Below are 24,003 nucleotides of genomic sequence, written 5' to 3'. Positions count from 1 at the left end.
ATGCTGCGAGCCAGACGATCGGCGATGGCGACACATCGGCAACAGCTGGGCTGGCCATCGGATTCCGCCCGGGAGATCCCCCGATTTAGCGTGAGAAATGATAGAGGATTTCTCAACTTTCTTAGGACACAAAGACTCACCGTCCAAGGGGTGAAAGAAACTCACAGGATAGGACTGATGCAGATAATCATAATAATAATGATGATGACGATGAGATGAGCAGGATCTGTGGGACAGAATGATGATAAAGTTCTTCCGGTTGATGACAGCTTCGTTTGCCGGAGTTTTCCCGGATCAAAAGGCGAAAGGTCGAATATGATTTTGATACCGCCCAGCCGATACAGCTACGAACGATGATGTATGAAGTGCTCCGTTGCTGCGGGTGGCTTCTAGGGACTATCGAGGTTGAAAAATGTGCGCATCCAACCGACAGATGACCAATCGTAGAAACACGAACCATCACCCCCAGCTTTCCCCCCCCCCCCCCCCCACTAACGGGTCGGTTATGGTGGATTTTCCCGTGCACTAGCCAAGCAATAAAAACCGTTTCATTTTTATTCCACAGTCGTATAAAAGTTATATCAAACGGACTTACACACCTACGAAATGGTGTGATGCTCGTTGCAGGAACCGAGCCAGTTTGCTTAATCTTCCCGCTGCCTTTACTGACTCCGTTTCGCGTTTCGCGGTTGTTTGTTTTTCTCCTGCCCTTTGTAGCACAATCGTATAAAACCGGAAAGTGAAGCACAAAACCTGGAAAGACAAAACACCACAGCGAGCAACAGCGAGCGAGCGAAAAGCAAACGAACCGAAACCCCCGGTACGGCAAAACAAAAAAAAAAAATGGACATAAATTTCGTCGAACCATAAAATGTAATATTTTATTAATATTAATATTTACATTGGAAATGCGGACGATGGGTGCCGAAGGGAACGGTTGCAAGGCGTCGGTGGGATCGGGCCCGAAATGATGAGACCGTTTTTATCCACACCTTTTCGCCCATCGACGATTGATGTCGTCGATGTTTGGCACCGATAAGCTGGCCGTAGTCGCGGCGAATATCTTGCCAACCGTTTCGTGTCGGACGGGAGACGAAAGAAAAAGGGAAATAAAACAAATGCACTGCAAGGATACAATATTCGATCGGGCGCGTTCTGATGTTTCCCGGTGCGTCAGGATGGTCCGAACATAAAAGATACTTCGTTGGCAAGGATAATAAATGATGGTGTCTTGAAAGGGAATTTTCACTCCCTCCCCAGGAGCCTGAGGGCGCCACTAGCTCTCCACAGGAAATCCTATCCAAAGGGTGCTCCACTAGTTTTGGCACGTCAGTTGCGATCAAGTGTGACATTAGTTTCGACACGTTTTGCACCTTCACGGCAGAAGGGATAAAGCCTCGAGGAATATCACTGCCCGGTAGTTGGCGGTTCGCTCTGTAGTCTTGGAGGAGGATTTTACGTCCTTGAGCTCGTTGGAAAATTGACATTCCATTCTAGACGTTTCCAGGTATTTGTGGGTGCGTTAGTTTGGGATTTCCCTTCAATACATGTGCTCATCCCTCAAACCCCGCAAACGGGAGGGAAGTACAAGCAGCAAGCTGTATTTATTGACGGCTTCGACCAAAAAGGATCAACAGCAACCCGATACCCGGTGTGCAGATCATTTATTAAAATTCTCTCTCTTAAAGCCCACACTTTCTTCGATGGGGTGATGGAGAGCAGATCCGATGGCGGCGTTACACAAGGCCCCGCAGTTCGCTCTCGGGTGCCGTTCATCAATATTTATTAAGAAACTGATTTTCCCGCAACCGTCCCTATTTACCGCAAACAGGATAAACATCCTTCCACCCAACTCCCTAGCGACCTCCGGACCGATCCCTGCCCGTGCAGGCTTCGAAGCCTTGCTAGTTCCGGTCCAGGCGTCCTCGTCGAAGGACTCCTCAAAAAGGATTTCGACACACGGAGCGGTGCCGAATTCGGTGCCGGTGACTTGTTGTTTACTTAGGCAATGATGTGTGTTATTTCCTTCGGGCTATTATCCTGCGCTAACATCCACTCGCTGCTCTGCCGTTTGTCTGCTTCGCTTTGTGTCTGTTATTCTTCTCACTGTATTTATAACACTTTGGTGGAGGTCGGAGAGAAGCGAACGAAAAGAAAAAAGGATACATCCCCGGGCCCAAGGGATATAGCGCGCTGACAAAAGATAGATAGTTTTGTGGTTTTACGCTTTCTGTTGATTTTACCTTTCAATTGTCTTCTGACCTCGGTTGCGAACGGGAAAATTCGACCGTGATCCTTTCATTCGAACGACTTTCCACCGTACTTTTGAAGCATACGAACATCCCGAAGAGCCGAAGAGCTATACAATACGAATAAAAGTTGGTGCACGTTGTGATGGACTTTAATGTGATTATAATTCATTTCCCACAGCAAACTGTCACAACATTTTTTTATTTATGGCGATAGGTCACCTTCCTCTACTGCCACCCTCAAACGCTCAAAATATTAAGAAGGGCCATGTTCTACACCACACATTACTCAAAGCTAGTTAGTTTTGCTTTACCTAGCTTTGCGTCCTAGCAAAACAGAACTCCGGATCGGTGCATTCGCTGCCTGTTGTTTTGCTCTTCGTCAGCCTGTTTTGTTGTGCTGCTGCTGCTGTTGTTGCTATAAATATTAATACTTCCGGTGTGCGGAACTACACGATCCGAACGGCTTCGATCGATCAGAACGGATCGAAGGGGTCCGGTCCGGTAAAAATCGATTACCACCACGTTGCGCGCGTGTGTTCGCTGTTGGAATCGAAATCGGAACTACGTGTCACCCTCGACGATTGGTACAAACGGCGTGTCTCTGTGCCCCGCACAGCACATGCGAACAAGCGGTTGTGGTCGGTTATCGGAATTGCAAAAAAGGTGCAACGAATGCATATCCGGGGTAAAGGAAAAATGGAAACGAAAAGACAAAAAAAAAACAAACCCGCGTCGCAGTCCGCTGCAGACATAATAAAAATGACAACTAGCAACAAGAAAACATAAAAATTGTACTGAATTTAAAATAAAAACGGACGACACACGCAAACTAAAACGCAAGCAGTCCGCGCGTTAATGTGCCGTTTAGTGCCGCTCTTGTCTGTCCCGTGCGCTTTTTGGACGAAAAAAAAAAAACACAACCCCACACGGTCGGTTTTGTTCGTAAATCAAACGGTGGCCCTTCTTAAATTACGGTGCTTCGGGACGGCCAAACGTTGCCCCTGCGAACCCAACCAGCGCTGGACAAATAAAACAACCAAACGAATGACTGGCCGGCACCGAAGCGACACAAACTGCACCCGCCAAATTCGAACTGTGTTTGTGTGCGCGGGCGCGCGCAAAAAGGTCAGAATGTCATCACCCGGCCGGGCTGGCACGGACCGGGTGGTGGTCCGTCCAGCTTAAACTTTCAAATAAATGTCACATCAAAATGGGTCCGGTGCAGTTTTTCATAGCCAACTGCTGCACTGAAGGGTGAAGGGTGAAGGGGGATGGGGGGGGGGGGGGTACTTATCGCACTTTTGGGTAAGAGATATTGGAACATTAAAAAGAACAGCCGAAGACGCTTAAGTAGGAAAACGAGTAAAACTGTCCGAAAAACAAAAAAGTGGCACAATAAATTAGCCCACGGTGGAAAGCAGCTTAATGCAAAGGAAAATTACAAACCTTGCTGTCTGAGGAACATTGGCGTCTAGCGAAGGGTGGACGACGTTTTTTTCTTATGCGTTACTTGCAATAATGTGTGCGTGGTTTCATTTCAATCGATCGAAATTGAGGCTTTTGCAGTACCGCAATGCTGCAGCACTGCGCTTCAATGAGCAGCAAAGACAGCATGCGAGTGAGAAAAAGCACAGTTTTTAAGCAATTGAACAACCAACAACACGAAGCGAAGCGAGGTAGTCTAAATAAACATCATTCACGCGTTCCTTTTTGCTTCAGCGGCGTTCGCAAGATTGCAAACCGATCGGAAGCTCCACCACGAGCAGCGGAGTAAAAAAGTGCACCGCAAAGATCGGAAATCGGTGACAAGAATGTTTTACAAATTAACCCGTATACCCCCGGGTGGGACGGAACAATTAGGCCGCCGGCCGTAATATGCAACCGGTTTCCGTACGGTGATCGGCAATAAAATCACTGATTGCGAGCATAAATAACCTAGGTTTTGGAACAGCAAAAAAGACGTCCGTCTGCCGGTTTGCGACTGCGAAATGGTTGATTGCACAAGTCGAGACAAAAACCCAACCATGCTGTGATACAGGTTTGAAGGTTTCACCCATCCAGTCTCGGACGCCTGGCCATGGTGGGCGTCGATGAAAAGGAAAAGCTTAAATATTATTTTACCATACTTTTTGAAGCGTCGTTGTAAACAAATTAGTCACATTGAAAGTGTGTGGTAAGTGGGTTAAGCGAGCAGGCGAGTTGAATTTCTTTTCCAAATGTAAATGTTACACAAATAGCTAAACTGATTTTAATGTGGTGAAATGTTACGAAAGAAGTAAATAAAAGCTTCTGAAGGCTCCTTTAAGCTCGTTACAAATTGATGGGTGTAAAGGCAAAGGAAATAAACGAAACTCCAGATGAACACCAATTACAGTGACGGACGATAGAATAAAACCACCAATGTTATTAAAATGCATCAGAATGAGGTTATGGTGAAGATATTTTGGTGTGCTGTAAACTTAGTTGAAAATATTGAGAAATTGAGGATACCGGTGGATCAATCAGAAAATAGACTATGAAAAACATGCACAAAATAGGGAAGTTCAAATAAGACCTTTAGTTAAATTTAATATCTAAAAACGTTTGTTTACCATTTAAGACACTGTTCGCTTGTGCACTTTAACTCGTGCTAGATTAGTGATTATAAAAACTGATTTTAGGTCGCCATTCGTTTTGTTTTTGCTGATTATTTTAGTGTTTCAACTTGCAACGCAACGATTGAGCAATATCTGACCGAACACAAAATGGCAATAGAAAGTCCAGATATTAGGCCTGATTGTCAAAGCCAAACGGAAAACTTTCCGACGGAAAGACTCTAGCCAAACGGAAAACAAATTTTTATTATGATCTCTCATTAGAGTCGACGAATGTTTTGTCGACTTTTTGCATGCATTCATACCTTTACGAATGGCTTTGATCATGCATTCACAGATGATAATTTTGACTAGAATCATTAGCTAATGAATCAGTTTGGTTTAATAATATACTTTTAGTGATGGAGATTTTTTCGTGGTGGGCTCTCGTGGTTCTGGCTTCAGGATAATTCCTGCAAACCACCAAATAAAATCATTAAAACACTTTTCTATCCATTTACGCTTAAACATGGTTGTTATGAATGCAAACAATACTGTCCGTTGCACTTGACTGACGGAAAACTTTCCGTCTAACGCGCGTTTCCGTTTGGCTCAGGCAATGCACATTTTTGACTGTCCGTTCGACAAACATCTGTCATCAACGGCCGATTTATCCAAACGGATAGCAAAACGGAAAGTCATAATACCAAAGTGACAATTATGTGACGTTTGAGCAGACGTTTGCGTTTCACAATCAGGCCTATTGCTGATGCTTCAGCCTAATATAGAAAAAAGGTTTTATCCGCTTACATCCATCGAGCAGCAGTAGTTTGAAAATCAAGATGGTACATTGTTTTGTCCGTCACTGTACATTCGCAGATTAGCACGATCGTTTGCTGCTGGCCGACTTTGATCGCTCTGATGGATAATAATGTTGTGTGCTGGTGCTGCTGCTGCTGCTAATCGCAACTCGATGATGAGGTAATGCAATTACAACCGTTTGCATTTCACGCTCCTCCCTGTTCCCGTAAGCGTAATGAACGATAGGCGAGGAACTGCTCACTGACAGGTTCAGTGGCGCACACAAACTATTTTAATGGAGCAGGGGTGTCGCAGCCACCAAGTTTTCTAAGCTCGGCTCGTCCCAGCATTAGAGTTGCATTTGCCTTCACAGTTGCGATAAGATAAGCTAATTCGGGAAACCTTTTAAGCGGCAACGATCGTCACAGTCGTTGTCAGTAACATGGGAAACCGGGATGGGAATGTATAAATAACAGTTTAGAAGAGAGAGAGAGAGAGAGAGAGAGAGAGAGAGAAAGAGAAGAGAAATAAGAGGGAAGGGTACGTAGTTATGCAGCTTTGAAGCAGCATGAATTTCAAATAGTTCACTTGAAAGTCAATTAACTCGTTCCGAGCTAAAGTGGAAGCAAATTTCTTGGCATTTGCTCCCCAACCATCCAACCATCGCCCAAATGTAATTATGAAATTAGTGCAAGCGCACGCACGCTCGCCAACGGCAATAAGAATTCTCCTCCCCCCTTCGGTGGAGACTCCAAGCACACTCCATTAAAACTGGCCGTGGTGTTGGAGTTGGAATGAGAAAACGGAGCAACAGCAAAAAAGTAATGCTACTCAAACAACAACTAATAGATTAGTTGCAGGGTCCAATAACGACGAGTGTAAAGGCACCTTCAAGCACCTTTCCCGGCACTGGCCACAAGGGTTTGTGTGCCTTCGGTTGTCGCTAGCCTCTGCGCTTTGGTAAAACGGTGCAAAATATGCGCGAGATAGTCTACCGCGACGCGGCTCTGTTGCCCGGTGTGGCCGACCAGGCTACAGCGTGCCAACATGCCAGCGAAACGCTCCCGTTGGTGTAGTGCATCGATTGGCAGTTGTGTGGTATGTGTGTGTGTGTGGGAAAATGACTTTTTTGCAAACAAGAAATGTATCTCTATCGCTCGAGATGGAATCTTCCGGGCCGGTGAGTGTAAAGAAAAGAAAAAAAAAAGCGAGGGAAAACACCTCACCGGGCAGAATCCGGGAGCGGTTCGTAGCTGTACCGTGGGCATCATCAGCATAACGTATTGCATTAAGATATGCTTTTGACACGTTCACGTGAACCCTTAAGAAGTGTGTGCGCGAGGAAAGAGCGAGATACGGTGCAATGCAGGAAAAAAAGGCACCTCAACCCGCCACGGCTGAGTAACCGCAATAGAGGTGGTATAAAATGGGCGGCCCACACGATAACAATGTGTCAGCTCGTACGGCGGCGACGGCAAAAGGTTGTGTCAATTTCATCCCGGCGAACGAGAAGGGAAAGTTTTCGCCCTGCTCCGTTCTCCGGGCGGCACGGCACGGTTGAAGAGAAGAAGTGGTGCAGTTGTCCCAAGATTCCTTGCAACTCCGAGAGTCACCTCTGCTGCTGGCGTGTGCAACCGTGAAATGATTGATCACCACAATGTAGCACATAAAACACCATCATTCAACGCACGGTACAAGCGAATGAGCCTGAACCCATCGCCGATCGCTGGCGGGTCTTGCATCGTTGTTTCTCGTTGTCACCTCGTACACGTATTATGTTTTTTTTTTTGCCTCTTAGCCCTTGATTTGTCGGGTGCCTTTTTTGCTTATCGTACTAATAACGATTGGGAGCGAAAAATGTTTTCCCATATCGTGTAGCTGATTTTTCTTCCCTCGGCGTCAAGGGAGTTTCTTCGCCGGGCGGAAGTGACGGCACGGAACTATCGAGGCTGCGGCAAAGGTGTTGTGTGTGCGTGAAAGAAGCCCATTACAAGCGGTGGCTTCAAGTTCGCTGGTTGGGGGTTTTGTGATTTGTGCAAGACACGCGCAACGGAAGCGGTAAAAAAATGTTGCTCAGCGATACTGTTGTATGACGTTGGCACCTGGAGCTTTTGAAGGTTTTGAAGCTTCCGAATTTTCATCACGATGTCACCTTTTCTTCTGCTTTAATTTCTCCGGCTGAGAAGCAATTTACAAATGCACCTGGCATACAAATTCATAAAGCTCACTAGACCCTTTTGGTCAGTCCCGAGCCGGTGGTGCAGGGGACAGCGTCTCAGGTCTTCAAAACGGCAGCACCGGGGTTCAAATCCCATCCGGACCGTCCCCCTCGTAGTGAGGACTGGCTATCCAGAAATTTCCGTGGCCGTGGTGTGGCCTTTAGAGGTCGTTTACCCAAGAATAATAAGAAGACTAGGTCCCTCAGATAATGGTTTCATCCCCGCGCTAGGTGTAGCTCTGCCTCCACAATCTTCAAAACCTTCACTCGTCGTCACTCAGAATTGTCTGTACTCCACACCTTTCAAATGTTACAGATCATCTGCCAAGAAGTACTCTGTCGAAAGAGAGAGTCACCCGACACAACCCAAGTTTGTTGTAAGTAATAAAGCCATTATATCTTCCCTTCCGGTGCCCTTTCGCCATTGTGCCGGAATGACATACATCCATAAAACAATTCACATCGGTTTACGCCTAACTACTACCGACACCTACCCCTTTGGACGGAAAACCCTTTGCCCAGAGACGTACAAAGGAAACATTTTTATTGACACTAATTACAATTCAATTCCGCATTCAGTGTGACTTTGTGTCAGCTCGTTGTCACCGGTTAGCTTAATACCTGCAATTGCCCGCCGCCACCGTGCCCTCCTCCTTTGGGTTGACCACATTTGCCGGTTTAAAAAAAAAAACCGTTTGACGGAAGTGTTGTGTGTCCATCGGTGGTATTCGGCGGTCAACCCTTTTACGGATTGCCTTGTACGATCGCGAATGGTCCGGTAGCTGCCCGGAAACGATTACAGGCACGTCGGACAGACAAATCCAACCGAGAAAACACTGTCGATCGTAATCGATTGCAATATGTGCGAGCGATGCCACAAACCATCTTTGGCCAAGGTAAGTGATCCATTCTGGCAGCGCAGCCGGGATCGCTGGACAAGCATGCAAACAAGTCACCCCCAAAAATAACGCAAGCAACGTACACTTCGCTCGCTTACAATGCGCTCGTAAAAAGGTGGTACATGAGGCATTTATTTAGTTCCTCCCGAATGCCACCAGCCACAGCTTTCCCTCGAAGGAAGAAAAAAAAAAAAACCCCTGGGGTTCTGGAGAATCGGCGTGTGAGTGAGCATTTCAAGCATTTCAAACAATCACGCCATGCCATTACTTGTTGAAATTTATTACTTTACATTGTTCGGCGTTCGGGCTAGCGTTCTAATATTAATTATATACAATAAAAGTGTTAATTAAACCCATCGCACGATCACGATCAGTCTAGAAACTGTGTACGCGCATAAGCGGCGCAGCTTAAAGCTTCTGGCATGGCTTTACAGGGGGTTTAGAGCTCTTTGGATGTGTGTGTGTCTTTTTTTCTTCTTTGCTCCAACAACCTGAACAACCTAGAGACACTCTCGCACACCCAAACGCACCGCATGTTTATGGGCTGGACTCTCAAACACACTTACACAAATGTTACAATCTGCAAATGCATGCAGTTAGGGAGTGTGATCGAGCGTTAATGCTGGCATACATCGAATTGCAACTGCATCAGGGCACGCATTATGCACGACCCGGGACAAAAGAGGGTTGAGGAAGATGTTCGCAAAAAGAACAACGAAACAAACAAACCTAGAGAATCCAGTTGAGTGTTGTTCGTCGAGTTGTTTTATAGGGCGATGTTCGATGGCGATATGCTTTTTTTTTCCCCCATGTCCGAAAAGAAAGAGAAGTTATTCACTCAGTTGTAAAACACACCGAGCGTCTTGTTTGAGTTTGATACGAAAAACCGGGCGGAAGCGACAACATCACACAACTTCAAATAATGCTAATGAGATATAAATTTCAACATTTTATAGCCGTGCACTTATTATCGCAGACGAACCATTTTGCTAGCGATGGTTCGTTGTCTTCTGTTCGCGAAACCCTTGCGCCGTTGGTCGTGTCCGGCAGAACAATTGAGGCTTAAGGACAGTTAATGGCTTATTTAAAGATTGCTGAATGTACGTTGTGTAAAAAAAGGGGCTTCTTTGGTTCAGACATTTGTTAAAGGACAGTATTTCTAGTAGTAAATGCTTAAATACCTCATCAAATTGAAATACATCCAATGAAGCAATGGTTCTTCCAGTTTGAAAATATTGGTGCCTCAAGAATCAGCAGCAAGCGTGTGAGTGTGTGTGTGAAGAGTGGAAAGGAAAGCTATAAATTTCTGTGCTAATTGCCCTTGACAAAAAAAAAGTAACCGATGGGGGGGAGTGGATGCGATCGTGGCAGCCGCAGATGGATCCACACGCACGCATACGCGCATAGCCGAAAAAGGCCACCAATGCACCACGGTATCCGTCCGTCCTTTTCCTAAGCTGGGATGTTCAAACAGGCAAACACCAAACGTCAAACGGAAAAACTCATCAATCTCCAAGTTATCTCTCGCAACTGGAACACACCGAAAACACAGGCCCACACGATCGAAGGACACCGAAACTAGACACGAAACGTGTCCCGGAAGGTGAACCGTACAGTGTCTAGAAGAGGTGGTAAAAAAAAAACGACACTCTACCCCGGCGGCCACACACACACACATGGGGGAGGCCTCCCCTCCGGTGCTTTCAGCGTTCAGCTGCCAAATAGGTGACCAAATTACCACGCTTTCGGTTACGTTTCGTGGTGCGTGTTGCGCCTTTTGCATTTTCGGCCCCGATGACAAAGGTGTAAATTGAAATCAACCATCTGTTTTTTTTTTTCTCTTCTCTCCGCCGTCTCTCCGACTCTTCCGTCTTGAGCTTCGCCCGCTCGATCACCATCTTGTCTTTTCTTTCGTTTCATTCAACCATACTTCGCTCATTCTTCGCTAGTTTTTCCTTGAGCTGGAACAAAGCGCGGGGCGAAGAAAAAAGAATTCCTTTTGTTTTTTAAAAGGCGCGAATAGGCCGCGGTCACCGCCACTCGTACCGTTTGCTGTCGCGCGGGCCCTTTTCGGCGAGCGCCCGCTCCCAAACGATCGTACGACGCGTGAAGAATTATGAACCCCATAAGCAATCAATTTGAAGAATCTGGATCGCCTTTCAACACGGACGTGGACAACAGCGATCTTCCACGAAAGAAAACCGTGCGGCCAAAAGCCAAGACGGCGACGAAAAGTAGAAAATCGAAACAAAACAACCCGAAAAGGTAATCAGCGATATTTGATACATTTCTAAACGGGGGTTCTCTAGGTTAGGATTTTCGGTGTGGTAGTTTTTCGGGCGGGTTGGTCCTCTTGCTGGTCCTGTTACTGTTGTTGTTAGTTAGCATTCACAAACGCTCTGCCTTTACACGACCAGCCAACACACACCGTGATTATAGATGCGACCGGTGAATGCGGAATGATGAGCGCGTGAAGATCATCTCGGTGTCGCTGGGGTCGTCCCAACATTGCAACAAGCTTTTGCAAAAAAAAAAAACCCCCCAAAACAAAATGACAAAAGCAAAAAAAACATTTGTTAAGTCAATTCTAATGGACGCTAATGTGCGATACTGCACCGGATTCGATAAATCTTGGCGTGGGAATGCTGAATGCTCCGCCCGCCGCTGATTTGACGTATCTGCTTGATGTATAATTCAAGCACAGCCATAAAAAGACAACGTTTTCCACCAAGCCTCCTGGTACTGGAATACAGCGCGCCTGGCTGTGAACTGCGAATTAATACGCCGTTGTAAGCTTCATAAATCTTGTCGCAACGCAACAGCTCAAGCGAGTGCGAACGAGCACAAATTATGCTGATAATGTGCACGATGTATGTCACCCAGCGCTCATCACGATCGTGGTACGCACCAAGAATGTACAAAACAGTACATTCGGGCTTCCCAAACGTGTGGTTTGAAGTGTCCATTGTTTCAGATTTCGTGAAGATCCACCCAACAATTCGGGGACAAATAAATGATTCATACGTCATCATTGACAGTTGATGAAACGTGAGTACCTTGCCGAGCGGAAGATGGACCCATCAAACTCTAATAAACTGTCAGTTAATCATACATTTTATGTGCCTATGTGTGTGAGTGATTCGGGATAGTAAAGATGCCTCCTAAATCTGCCTGTGTGAGAAGAATTATTTTATGGAAGGTTTGTATTCTACGTGTATGAATTATATCGCGGAATTCGCAACATAATCAACATTGTACTAATTTAAGCAAAAATTGCGCTCCATAAGTCAATTTTAACACCCAAAAAAAGAAATCCTCAAGTGCAGATGCAGATCGAACAAAAAAAATAATAAAAAAATCCAATACCAGGTCGTGTTTTGACTAAACGATCGATCGATGTCCTACACCACACGGTTGGGTGTAGTTTTATTTTTAACACGTTTCAATCGTAGTCGACTTTTTTTGTTGCACCTTTCCATACCTGCAAACGCACCATTTTCGCTACGTTTCCGTTGCGGATGTAAAGTTTTGTTTAGAGGAAAAAAAAAAAATGTCAGCAAAATGCATTTGCTGTTTCTGCTTTCTTAGTTATTAAATTCCAATCGACAACGCTTCGGATTCACGCGAACGTCGCTTTGTTTGGTCTAGTGAAGCGTTTATTTAATCAACGATGTAGTTTGCATGAATGAGTTAATGTGTTTCCAGTGTGAGCGCGGGCGCGCGCGCCTTTGCCGACACTGTTTGCTGTTGTGGAGCTTTTATTCATTGCTTTTTCAATGGAAAAATTGTGCATTTTTTCGTCACTCGCTTAAGCAGAGCTTTTTTTTTTCAAGCGATGGTTGTATGTTTGGTAGAAAATTTTAGGAAAATAAATACGCAAGCAAGTTTAACGATTTTCGTAGAATTTTTTGAACAGTTGTTGCATTTTTTTGTTTTGTTAGTAAATTCAAGTGATGAATGAGTGTAACTTTGTTGCAAATGTCACTTATTTTACTGAACCATTTATCGTTCCATGTTCCAATTTTCGTTTCACAGAATAATTCTTCAAATAATTTTTTATGCGCCGTTTCGTAAGCAAACGAAACGCATTTCCCACACTGTTGGGAGCTTTTTGCGGGATGCAGAAACGACTCTTTCCAACCGAACCGAGCTGTATGTTTTCATAAATTAATCAATTTTTATTCCTTTTCCACCATTCATTCCAACGTTTGCGGCCGCAGTGGCGTTTGGTGGTGATGCATTTTATTGCTTCTATTCATTTCTTCACCCGCGCACTTTCTCTACCGCTCTTCTCGCCTACCCTCACTGCTTTACATCCGTTGCAAATGCCGGCCGGCTTCTGTTTCACCCACGACTTTGACCCCGGTCCCCATTACACGTTGCTTTGGATTTATCCCCCCCCCCACGTTCCCCGAAGGCCTCGAACAGCCTCGAACAATTGAAGTACACACACCGGAAATTATTTGGCAATTTATCGTAATTTATGAGTAATCAATTTTATTTCCCTCCCGCATGATTCGCATTCGGCTGTGTGTTCGGTTTACTTTTATTATCTTTACTTGTTTGCTGTGTTCGCTATGCATCATCACGCTTCTTTTGGTGTTGTTTTTTCTTTTATTCTGATGCTTTTCTTTTTTGTTTGTTTTATTTCCTCCTTTTAGTCTTGACATGTTTTTGCGAGCCTTTTTTGTTTTTTTTTTTTGTTTTAGCTGGAAGGTTACGATCTATACAAAAAAGAAAAATACGCATATGAAACCCACCTTTGAGTGGCACGTTGTTGAGGGGTTTTTTTTTTTGGTTGCATGTATGTGTCGGTTTCTTTTTATGTCTGCTAAACGGTTTTCATTTTAGTTTTTATTTTTGTTTTTGGTTGCTTTAGCTTTATTAGTAGTATTTCATTTTATTGTACATCCTGCATAAAATTGCGATGCGGATTTTCTTTCCACACTCGGGCCGTATCGATTTCTAGCAAAGATTTTTTTTGCCTTATTTTTTATCGCTTACGGAACATTTTTCGGTAGGTTTCCGTACAATCGTGTTCTTTTTTTTTTTTTTTGCAAACTTTTCCGATTTCTCTCAAGCCCAATTCCACAATTTGTGCTGACGGTTGTGATTTGCACGTTTCACTCGGGTAGCTTTTATGTGCAATGGTCCAACCCTGCCCTGCGTTGTTTGTGTTTTATTCCCTTTATTTTTATATGCTTTATTAGCGAGGTTGTAATTGTCAATATCCGGTTGGAATGATTGTAAATAAATCTCTTTTTTTTCCACTTTACTCTTCTTCTAACATGTCTGCTTCGTGTACAAGTAAAAAAAAAAAAACGAAGGAAACTCAATATCGATGGAAATCGAACACCGAACCGATCGAATTTGATCGCGCTTGTAGTGCGCTTAAGCACCGGACAAAAAGGCTAACTAAAACTAGAAACTGCTTTCCGGCAAGTTCGATCAACTGGCTTGGATTGAGAGCCTTTTTTTTTTTTGGGGGGGGGGGGGGGTTATTTTAAAGTGGGTTTTACTGGGAGGAATGACACACATCTGCTACATAAGCGTCTCATTGACCATGGATCAAGAACCAAATGTTGGATGTTTGTGTAATGAATTCGATCAACGCAGCGTAGCAGGTTGAGCTTGACCGTGCTTGATTGTTCCAGTTCGTAGCATTTCATTAACGACTACACAACTGCCAGTATTTTTCAGCAAATTGTTTTTGTTTGTAATTTTGTGTTTTGCCAAATTAAATTGCTTCGTTAATTTGTAAGACGAACAAACCTCATTTTTGGTGGTTCTTTTTAGGACATCAAAATTTACAAAACATTCAACTCTTGCCACCGGCACAAAATAGTAAACATCCACAGCTGGTGTTTTACACGTATCCCGACGAAAGAAGAAAATAAAAAAGACGCCCAAGCCAAGCTCAAGTAAATGGTTGTTTTTCATTGGTTTTCTTAAGTTAGTTTGTGCAAGTTGAACTGGTCGAAGTGGCTCGTCGAGAATGGTGCTCGTACATTAGCTACCATTTCGGTAACAAGTGTGTTCGCCCCCGTTACTCGATCGTGTCCTCTATCGATCTCGTGTTCGATCGATGAAAGCGATTGCTTGCGTTCCACACAGTCTCGCGATGGTGCTCCAAGCCGTCCAGAAGTGTGTTGTGGTGGTGAAGTGTAACCATTAACATAAAATTTCAATATGAATTACAACCTTCCTCACCTCGCTCATAACGAACCGCCCCGCAAAACACTAATGGCTACTACTGTCCGAATCTTTCGGCACTCCATTTCTATAGAACCCCCCCCCCCCCCGCCCCCCTCGGCAGGTCTGTATGGTGCCAATAACAAATCTGACCGTACCACTGCTACACCCCGCGGGTAATTAAATACAGCTTCGAGTGGTTAAATGCTGCGGTAATAAAGATGTACCCAGCCTCGCTTTGGATGAGTTTGCAAAGAAGTGGCAAACGGACAAGCTCGCATCTTGTAGTTTGCTCAAGCTTGAGCGAAGCGGCCCAAGGACCAAGCTCGCATTGTTTTGCTTCGAGCAGTACGTCTATTCAAATGTAATGCACTCGCCGGAGAGTGTGGAGGAGTTGCACGAAACTCTTCACACAAACGTTACTTAAACCATCGTCGAATGGTTTTGCTACCTTTGTCCATTAAATAGAGATGAGTTTTCGATAGTTGGGCACTCCAGTGTGTCCGGGCGAGCATCACATACCGGGGAGGGCGTGAACGCGTGTGACGGTAGGGCGTACAGCGCTTGGGAAAGTAACTGAAAAAAGCAATATTTTCCCACCGGTCCCGTTTTGGGGACGGTGGATTTCGAAAATAATTTGAGCACGCAAAATGTCATTGAATTCCACCGGGCATTGTGACGCTAGTGACTCTGTCCTATTATTAATGTTCTATTGAAGGTGTTTCTTTAGAGTTCCAGTGGGGGGTTTTTTTTTCTCGCCGAAGAGCATTCAGTCAGCTAAAGAAAGAAAGAAAAAATCTCAACCCTAATTCATCGGCGAGTTTGGCTGTCGAAGAGCGACGCAGAAGACGCACGCAAAGCCATCCCAACTGGAACTCTACTGTACAGCTCTATTTTCTGGACCATTTACAAACTCATCAACGATAATGTATTACGCACCGTGATGGTTAGGCACATCTTCGCGGTTTGCCGCTGCCGCTGTCTCACTGCTCTGGCACTGTTGCAACGTAACGCCATCCACCCCTAGGCATCACTTTCAAACAACAGGGCCCAACCGTCACCGTCACCGTGGGTGATGAAAACTCCGCACTCGCACTCACTCGGAGCATGGGACGAAGAAGACGTATCATTTTCTCATCTTGTGGCAGCAGGCATTCCGATGCGAAGGAAGAGCGGATCCATGGATCGTAAATTTAGTTATCATAATATACGTCAAGTTAAGTTTAAACGAGCGCCCGTTTGAAGTGATCTGAAGAAGCGATCATCGGGCCTTCGGGAAGTGTTTCGGGCGGTTTTGCTTTTCGGGTGTTAGTTTTGACGAGCTTGTTGTAAAGATGAGAAAGCCCTTAGAGCAACAGAACTCTGCTGGTTCGCGTATCGGGTGGGTGGGAGAAACAGATATAAGGCCTGATTATCTATTACAAACGGAAAAATCTCAACACAAGCTTGTCAATACAAACGAAAAAATAAAATAATAAAATATGCATTATGAAACCGTTCTTGTGATAGACAAGTTTCGTTAAGCAATTTTTTCGTTAAATCTCTTCAAACTCAATCTGTCAAAGTGATGAAACCAACAAAAACAAAGCCAAAAGTGTGAACAAATGTTCTTCTTGAGAAGATATTTTGTGTTCTACCTGGTAGTTTGATTTCAAAATGATTTTACAAATTATGTTAACGATGAGAGCAGTAGTGATGATGAAAACACAGAAGTTCTTAATAAACAACGTCGGCTGCTTCGTGAAACTTCGTGAAACCTGTGAAATTTTTGTGTAAAACCTTTTTGATATGTTCTCGTGGTTGTTTCTTTTCAGATTTAAGAAAAATTTTCGTGTACCGAAGGAAGTTTTCCTCAATTTTCTTAATGAGATTGAGCCAAAGTTTCCGCCTGTTAGGGCAAAAGGACTCACGCCGAAAGAAATGTTGGCTGCTACGCTGCGGTTTCTTGCGGACAGGAGTTACCAAAATGGAACCGGGAAAGATTTTATTATAGTAATTGCTCAACCAACTTTCTTCGTTGCATTTAACAAGTGTTTAATTATTTTGGAAGAATCGTTGCCGCCCAAACACATTTCATTAGACATGGAACCAAATGAGCAGCAAGATACCCGACGATATTTTTTCTCCCACAGTGGAGTCCCCGACTTTCTGAAGTAAAATACTCACATTTTGATTGGGACTGCCTAAGAAATCGAACTGGAAACACGCAGGACCAAGGGAGTTTGGTGCTTTTCCGTTTCGAATAGCTGATGGAAAACAGTTTGACAAACACTAGTCTCCGTTTGTGTTAGAGAATACAAATTCTTGACAGTTTGCATGTAAGTTTGCCTTTCGTTAAGTTTTTGTTTTCCATCAGACAACACAAACGGCTGTCATAATTCGAATCTTCCGTTTTTAACAACTTGTCTTAACAATTTGTGTGTGGTAATCGGGCCTATTGTCCCCAGTGATGCCTTTAGTAGCTTATTGAATGCGTTTTATTGCGTACACAGAGACTGATTCGTTTGGAGACTGAACTCTCGATCATTTTACGAAGCACTATTACACACACACACGCGCGCACACGAAATAGCTTAGACACTGACGGCGATCACAAATCACTCTCTAACTCGTCCGACGTCGATTGATGCCATTTAATGAGGGTCGGTTTTTTGTTGTTTATTGGGAAGGAAGACCCTAAATGGAGAGATCGACGTGAAAAGCTAAGCACCGAAAAGCATCAAATTAAACCATCAATCGACGCTATAAAACAATGACACGCCTGCACAACCCACTGAAGACGCCCACCCGGGTTACTCTGTCGCCGCAGCCGAAGAGATAGAATGATTACACTGTAATTAATTTGCACGACACAAGCCCTCCACCGTCCGCTGGGAATGGTTCATCGCAGTTACACTTGTTTTTGTACAATTCTTTCACTCGCAAAGACAGGTTATGATTCACGACACGAGTTTTGCAGCAAAAGCCGACGGGGTGAGCGCGTTTAACGAAAGAGTCATTTTTAAATTATGTACCAAATTTCGTATATTAAAATGCCTTCAAAAAGCAACGAGTAAGGCAAGAGTAAAGTTCAGTGGCTGATTTTGGATGGGAGTGTGAGTTCTCCACACACACACAATTCCACTAAGACGATGTAACGTTTTCCCCTCGAGCATTCCCTGTCGCAATAACTTTTCCTCACTCGCAAACGTACATAATTATGCAAAATGTTAAACATTACTCTCATTATACTAACTCGCACACTCACCACTGGAACCAGCATAAAACATGGTTGCGGAAAAGATTGTACCAAGAAACGAATAACTCCAGCAAACAAAACACAGCCGCCCCCCTGTGCCGCCCACAGCCAGTTCGACACGAAATCGGGGACGAAAGTTGTGGCCTTTCGCAGGCTCTTGCTCTCAGCACTAATGTTCCACTGATGTTTGCTTTGGCCCAACGTTGGCACGTTTGTTATGTGGCCCGCAAACCCTCGCCATCCCCGGGGCCGCCGGACTCGCAAAAAAAAGCTTCGCCCAATGAATCTTGCGCGAAACTACTGCCACTACACAAAACAAGTGTATCACTTGTAAAATGGGAAAAGTTTAGCCCACCCTACGCTCCTTTTGCTGGCCAAAATAAGGCGCCCGGGTTGCTTCCTTCGCGCTCTTTAGTGCTTGCACGAAATGGGGAAGCGACCTATTTGTGTAGCAGTTGATTAATACGCGACCTACCACCGTTTGGGGTTGGATGACGCGGGTGCATAAGTCCTTTCCTTCTGGTGGGCATGAAATTAAAAACCGGCCCACAAGCGCCATGTTGAAGTTATTTGACATTTTTCTAAGTAGAAATTATGCTTGTTGATAATCTTACCCAAAATCCCTTAGCTACGGGGGAAGAAATATTACTTTTTAAGCAGTCAGTAAAGTTTTGCTTTAAAAAGTGACAATTTCTACCTAACTTTTCTTGATGCGTTACACCACACGATCGCAACTTTAATCAAAGCTGCGTTGCAAAAGGCTGTCGATTGGGAAAAGATCGACCGTTTTAATTAACTAACTTCGCTTTGGTGTGCGGTGAACGTGATAGAAACGGTGTACATAATAATTAGCGACTGCAAAATCGGACACAATTGGATGTTTTAGATGAGCTAACAGCTCTTTTCGTGTCGTTATCTGCCACTGGTAACACCTGCAGACACCGGTAACGCAACAATTTAATTTGCACGAGTTCAAGACAGATGAAGGAGTCCGATTTTTATGCCGAAAAAAAAGGAAAAAAAGGCTTTCATTCCTTTAGTTAACTAATTGCTAAGTTTGTTACCAAGCCCGCTACAGTTGTTGTGGGATTGATTAAAACATCGCGTTGCACTGATTAAATCTGCTTTATGTTTTGGAAAGATGTCACTTATCACGTCGCAACAAATATTTGGAGATTTATTGAATTTGCTGATTTATTGTTGCTGCCGTTATTGCCAGCATTCTTTCACACACCTCCAATTTAATTCATGAAATAATTCACTCAAATCCTCATGAATGCTTTACGGAGGAATTCTTCAAAAACCTCACCGGCCTTTTGAGCGAGAAGAGGGCGTTGAAATCGTTTCGACTTTATTCCGGTCACGTATAAGAAGTGAAATGGTGACATAGAACCTTGCTTTCCGGCGTCGGCTAGTGGTGGATTGAAAAACTCGATGCCCGATATCGATCTAAGCGTATGAATAGACCAAAAGCTGGAATCACTACTCACTGCAAAATGCGTTTACTTTAAGCCCTTTCACATCAGTGGGGAATGTTGCAGCAGTACAAAAACCGGAAGAAAAGTCCCACTTTTTGCTGAGAACAATAAGTGGAAAGAATGTTTTTAAAGAAAGTCTATTTGCTAGCTCAGGCTCCGATAGCAAGCTTTAAGCCATCGCAGCGGGTTCGCGGCTCAATGAGCAGCGGAAAACCTCGTACTCGTTCACATCCAGTGGCTCAAAAACCATTCTCATGGGTAAAATTGTGTCCCCGCTTCACCCTTCCGTATGCTCTTGTATGTATGTAGAGGCACATAGCTCCACGTACGAGTCATATATACACACACACACGCTCGGGATGAAGCTGGATGAGCATAAAAGCCGTGAAGGAAAACCTCCAAAAAATAAAAAAAAAACCAAAAACTGGAGCCCTCATGCGGATCGGAAAAATCAATACTTTTCAACTCCCAGGGTGGCTTTTTGTCGTCGCGTCAATTTTCTGCCATTTTGATAAAATGGAAACACACTCAGACACACACACAACATCCCCCGGAATCGATGCTGCGCCGCGGCTTGAAAGCTTTTCTTCAGACGCACCAAAAAACCCTGAGTGTGAACTTCGGGGGAATCGGTTGTGAAAATGGTTTTTTTTTTGCATACCCTCCGCCCTTGTACTCTCGTACGATTCCGCCCCCATACAAACACACACAAACACAAACACATTGAACGGTAACCAACACAAAGTCAATTCTGGCCGGGTTTAAACTGGAGCTGGAGAGAGATTTAAAAAAGCGTTTTTCCTTTGCACTGTTATCGGAGTTTTCGCATTGATTTTTTTTTTTTATTTTCGTTTGCTTGTTGGTTGTGTGTTCCCCATGCAACTGGAGAGGAGTTTTCTGTCCCTGGATCTCTTCTAAACTGCTCCCCAAAGGGCGTGTGTGCTTTAGGGTGTTTCTTTGGTAGATTTGGAACAGATTTAAATTGGGCTTTTGAGGTACGTTAAGTTGAAGTGAAGCATTGCCGTGTAATATTTGTACAAATGTACAACATTTTTGTTGTGTGTTGGGGGGACTTTTTTCTCTTATCTTTCAGCTTAATATTGCCATATTAACCCACTAACTTACCTGGGCGGATGGTGAGCCTCGGAAGGGAAAATGTGACATGGTTTTCTCTTCTCCTGCTACTGCAAAGCCGCTGGAACGCCGTTCGCCAATCACTGTCTCAATCATTCACCGAACTTTTGTTGGCTCGCGTTCCCAATGTAGTAATAGTGGTATTACTGTGTAATTTTTTGTTGATGTTTTTCTTCCTTTTTTTCTCCTATACCTTCTTTTGCACAGATTACCTAAAAGCCCGATGCAGCAGCACACTTTAACTTACTACTGCTGCACACTTTAAACACATTGCATCTCACCAGCAGAATTGCACCAAGCCACACATTGCGCCACCTTTGAGGCTGGTCTTTGACGCAAAACTAGCAGTATCGTTTCTTCACGGACCCCGGCCTAATGAACAATCCACCAACAAGAGAGATCGCCACGGTGTTGTTGTTGTTTCTCACCTCTAGTGCAACTTACACCTCGCTAGGCAGATCGGCATCAGCGACACACGTTTGCTTTCGGACATTTTCATCAAGACACCCTTCTAAGGGCTAAGAAGCACCGGCGAGCACTGATGCGATGTTTGAAGCGGCTTGATCGATGCCGTGTGATTCAGCATCATTCTACGTTGTCACGATTAAACATCAATTATCGATCGATCGATCGCGCTGCGCCCGTTTCGTTCGACCGAGCACACACAGGATTGTACTTTCGATATCTCACGGACACTTTCGATTGGCGTACCTCGGGCTCACAGACTCACACTTTATCGCTGCTACACTTGCTCCACAAACAATGGAAGGTTTTCCAACATGCACATTTGTACCACCGTTTGTTTACACGGCACGTTGCACAATCTCGCGAACAAGTGTTTTGCACCGCTTAATACGACTACGCGCACTCGGACTGAATGGACGAAAAAGGGTTCGCACCGAGCACGCAATCTGCGCTCCGCTCAAAACTTCGATTCCGTTGGCCGAGAAATTCACGCAAGACACGGGTTTCTGCAGCGGCAACGACAGCGACAGCGCACCATCCAAACACGACGACTTCGATCCGAGATACGAGAAATACAACTAACGCACCGAACTTTGCCGTTTGCCTCCCATAGGTACCGGTGCGGCATCAGCTTTCTCGCTCGCGTGCCGGTACGGTGGGTGTGTGAGCGAGCGAGCGCATGTCGACACCTCCTCCTTATTTTTTCCTCCGCAGCGAATGTGCAAGAGTGAGAGCAGCGGGCGTTTTTTTCCCGATTTCAACAACTCACACACACCGCTAGCGACATGGGCCCGCGAAAAACTGTACACACACACACACACTGCTACTACTGCTAGTAGCTCGTTTCTTTCGTGCGGTGTGAGTAGCGGTCTCTTTCCTTCCAGTACGACGGTAGCGAAGTGTGAGAACGAGATCACAGCGCTCTCACTCTCGCCTGCGTAGAATATAAAAAGTAAACAATTCGAAATTCGAAAAAGGAAAGAAAAATAGCTTCAACCCCCTTTGTACAACGGCGCGGCGAAAAGTACGCGAGTTTTCCATTTCCCCTCGTGTGCTGGGGTTGTGTGTTTGAGTGTGGGTTTTGCAATGCATCCAGCAAAAGCTTTTTCCCCTACAGCAAACCGGCACACATATTTTGGGGGAAAAAGAACAGACAGGAGGAAAAAAAAAAAAACAAGCCGAGAAACTGTCGCACGCGCAACCACGCAAGCGTTTGTGCGGTGCACAGATCCGCGTAGTAGTCTCGCCGTCGTCGTCAGCGGAGAAATCTCGTGGTGTTCGTTCGATTTCGCACACTAAAAGATTCGCAACCGCTGACGATGGGATGGGATCGAAGCGAACGCAAAACCCCCCCTGTGTAGTCCGCGTGCTAATGTGTAAAACGAGATGAACAGCAAGTGATACGACGCTGATGTGTGAGCACAGAGGGCGTTGTTGTGTGTGTGTGTGTGTGTATGAGTGATTTTTTAGTTGTTTTTTTCCTTTTTCGAACTACGCACAACGCTTCTTTTGCTGTTTGTTGCACTTTTCTTCATGGAAAGAAGCTACGTTGGCGATCGAAACTCCTCGAAGTAGTGGTAACCTTGTGCACACTATCTTCATGGCCTGCTTATACATGCTTTCTTCTACTCACCGAGAGGGTTTCCTTCCGACGGTTCTTCCCAACATCAACAGAGTTCCCAGTTGTCTGCATCGAGCACTTCCTTCCGATTTGTGTAAGACGTTGTGTAACTCTCGCACCACCCAAGAATTCTTAAAGGACCTTTTCTTTGAGATTGAGGTTTTATGTGAGTGTGTGCGTATGTGGACCAAACAAAAAAAAAAAATCATTGGCTTCCCAACCACGTACGCCTGGCTGACTGGCTTCGTCCTTATCATGTTCGTCCTTGTACAATAGCTTCATAAAACTAATCTTACATTGGCGTTTGCACTAGCACCATGCCGAAAAACAAATTCTCTGCGTCAATGTTTCTGCCATGGCAACTCTGAACGGCGCGACAAGCCCGTTGGTGTCGCTTTTGGGAGTGGGCATTATGTTATTATTTATATTAACTGCCATTTTTCTCATTCTCCGGGTCGCCCACAAACAAACGAACTAAAAAAAAAAAAAACATCATCAGCTTGTAGCGTGTAAAATGGAACCCATGTAATGCCATGGCCCGGACCCGGGACTGACCGAAGGGACCCACCGAATAGCACCCAAACACGAAGCGGCTAATCATTTCCTTGTTGGGAGGGGAAACCGGCCCAGCGGCAGCCCGGAAAAAAGAAAAGAAAATAATGAAAATATATGTAATATAAAAATTACACCCGACTTACCGTGATCTCGGGAGTCGTCGTCGTCTGCTCGTATGGCTCTCGCTCTCTCTCTCTCCTTCTCTTGCTTTATGTTTTGCAGCTTAAAAACAGTCTCTCAGCACACGCACACACACACACCAATCTGATCGTGTCTGCTGCTCGAGCTCGTTAATTTGTTTTATTTTGTGATGGGTGGTTTGCAAAAGTTTTTGCATTGTTTTTTTCGAATTCCAGCGAAACGGAGTCCTTTTCCCCCTCCCCTCCGAGTGCTTCCTGCATCCTTTTTACTCACACCAATGTTTCACTTTATTTTTTCTAGCTCTCCGCTATTATTCCTTTCTCATTAATGCGTTAAAATCAACCTCCCGCCACTCGCTGGCTGCCGAAACAATTCGCTTCAAATAATAATTCTCGGTTGCATTTTGCTATGTTGAATAAGACGCTGACTACGATCT

General features: G+C 44.7%; 1 protein-coding gene across 1 annotated transcript in view; it reads right to left on the bottom strand.

Annotated features, from left to right (window-relative positions):
- Window positions 1-20,934, bottom strand: part of LOC126561927 (homeobox protein araucan) — a 59,147-nt gene extending 38,213 nt beyond the window's left edge. Inside the window, exon 1 of the mRNA XM_050218305.1 lies at window positions 20,777-20,934. Within this exon, the coding sequence (XP_050074262.1) occupies window positions 20,777-20,881 (105 nt within the window). The 5' untranslated portion in view covers window positions 20,882-20,934. The remainder of the gene's footprint in view (window positions 1-20,776) is intronic.
- Window positions 20,935-24,003: the final 3,069 nt, after the last annotated feature.

Source organism: Anopheles maculipalpis, chromosome 3RL, assembly GCF_943734695.1.
Source record: "Anopheles maculipalpis chromosome 3RL, idAnoMacuDA_375_x, whole genome shotgun sequence".
Taxonomy (NCBI): domain Eukaryota; kingdom Metazoa; phylum Arthropoda; class Insecta; order Diptera; family Culicidae; genus Anopheles; species Anopheles maculipalpis.
Note: the sequence above shows the minus strand (reverse complement) of the source record. Positions and strands in the feature narration are given on the sequence as shown.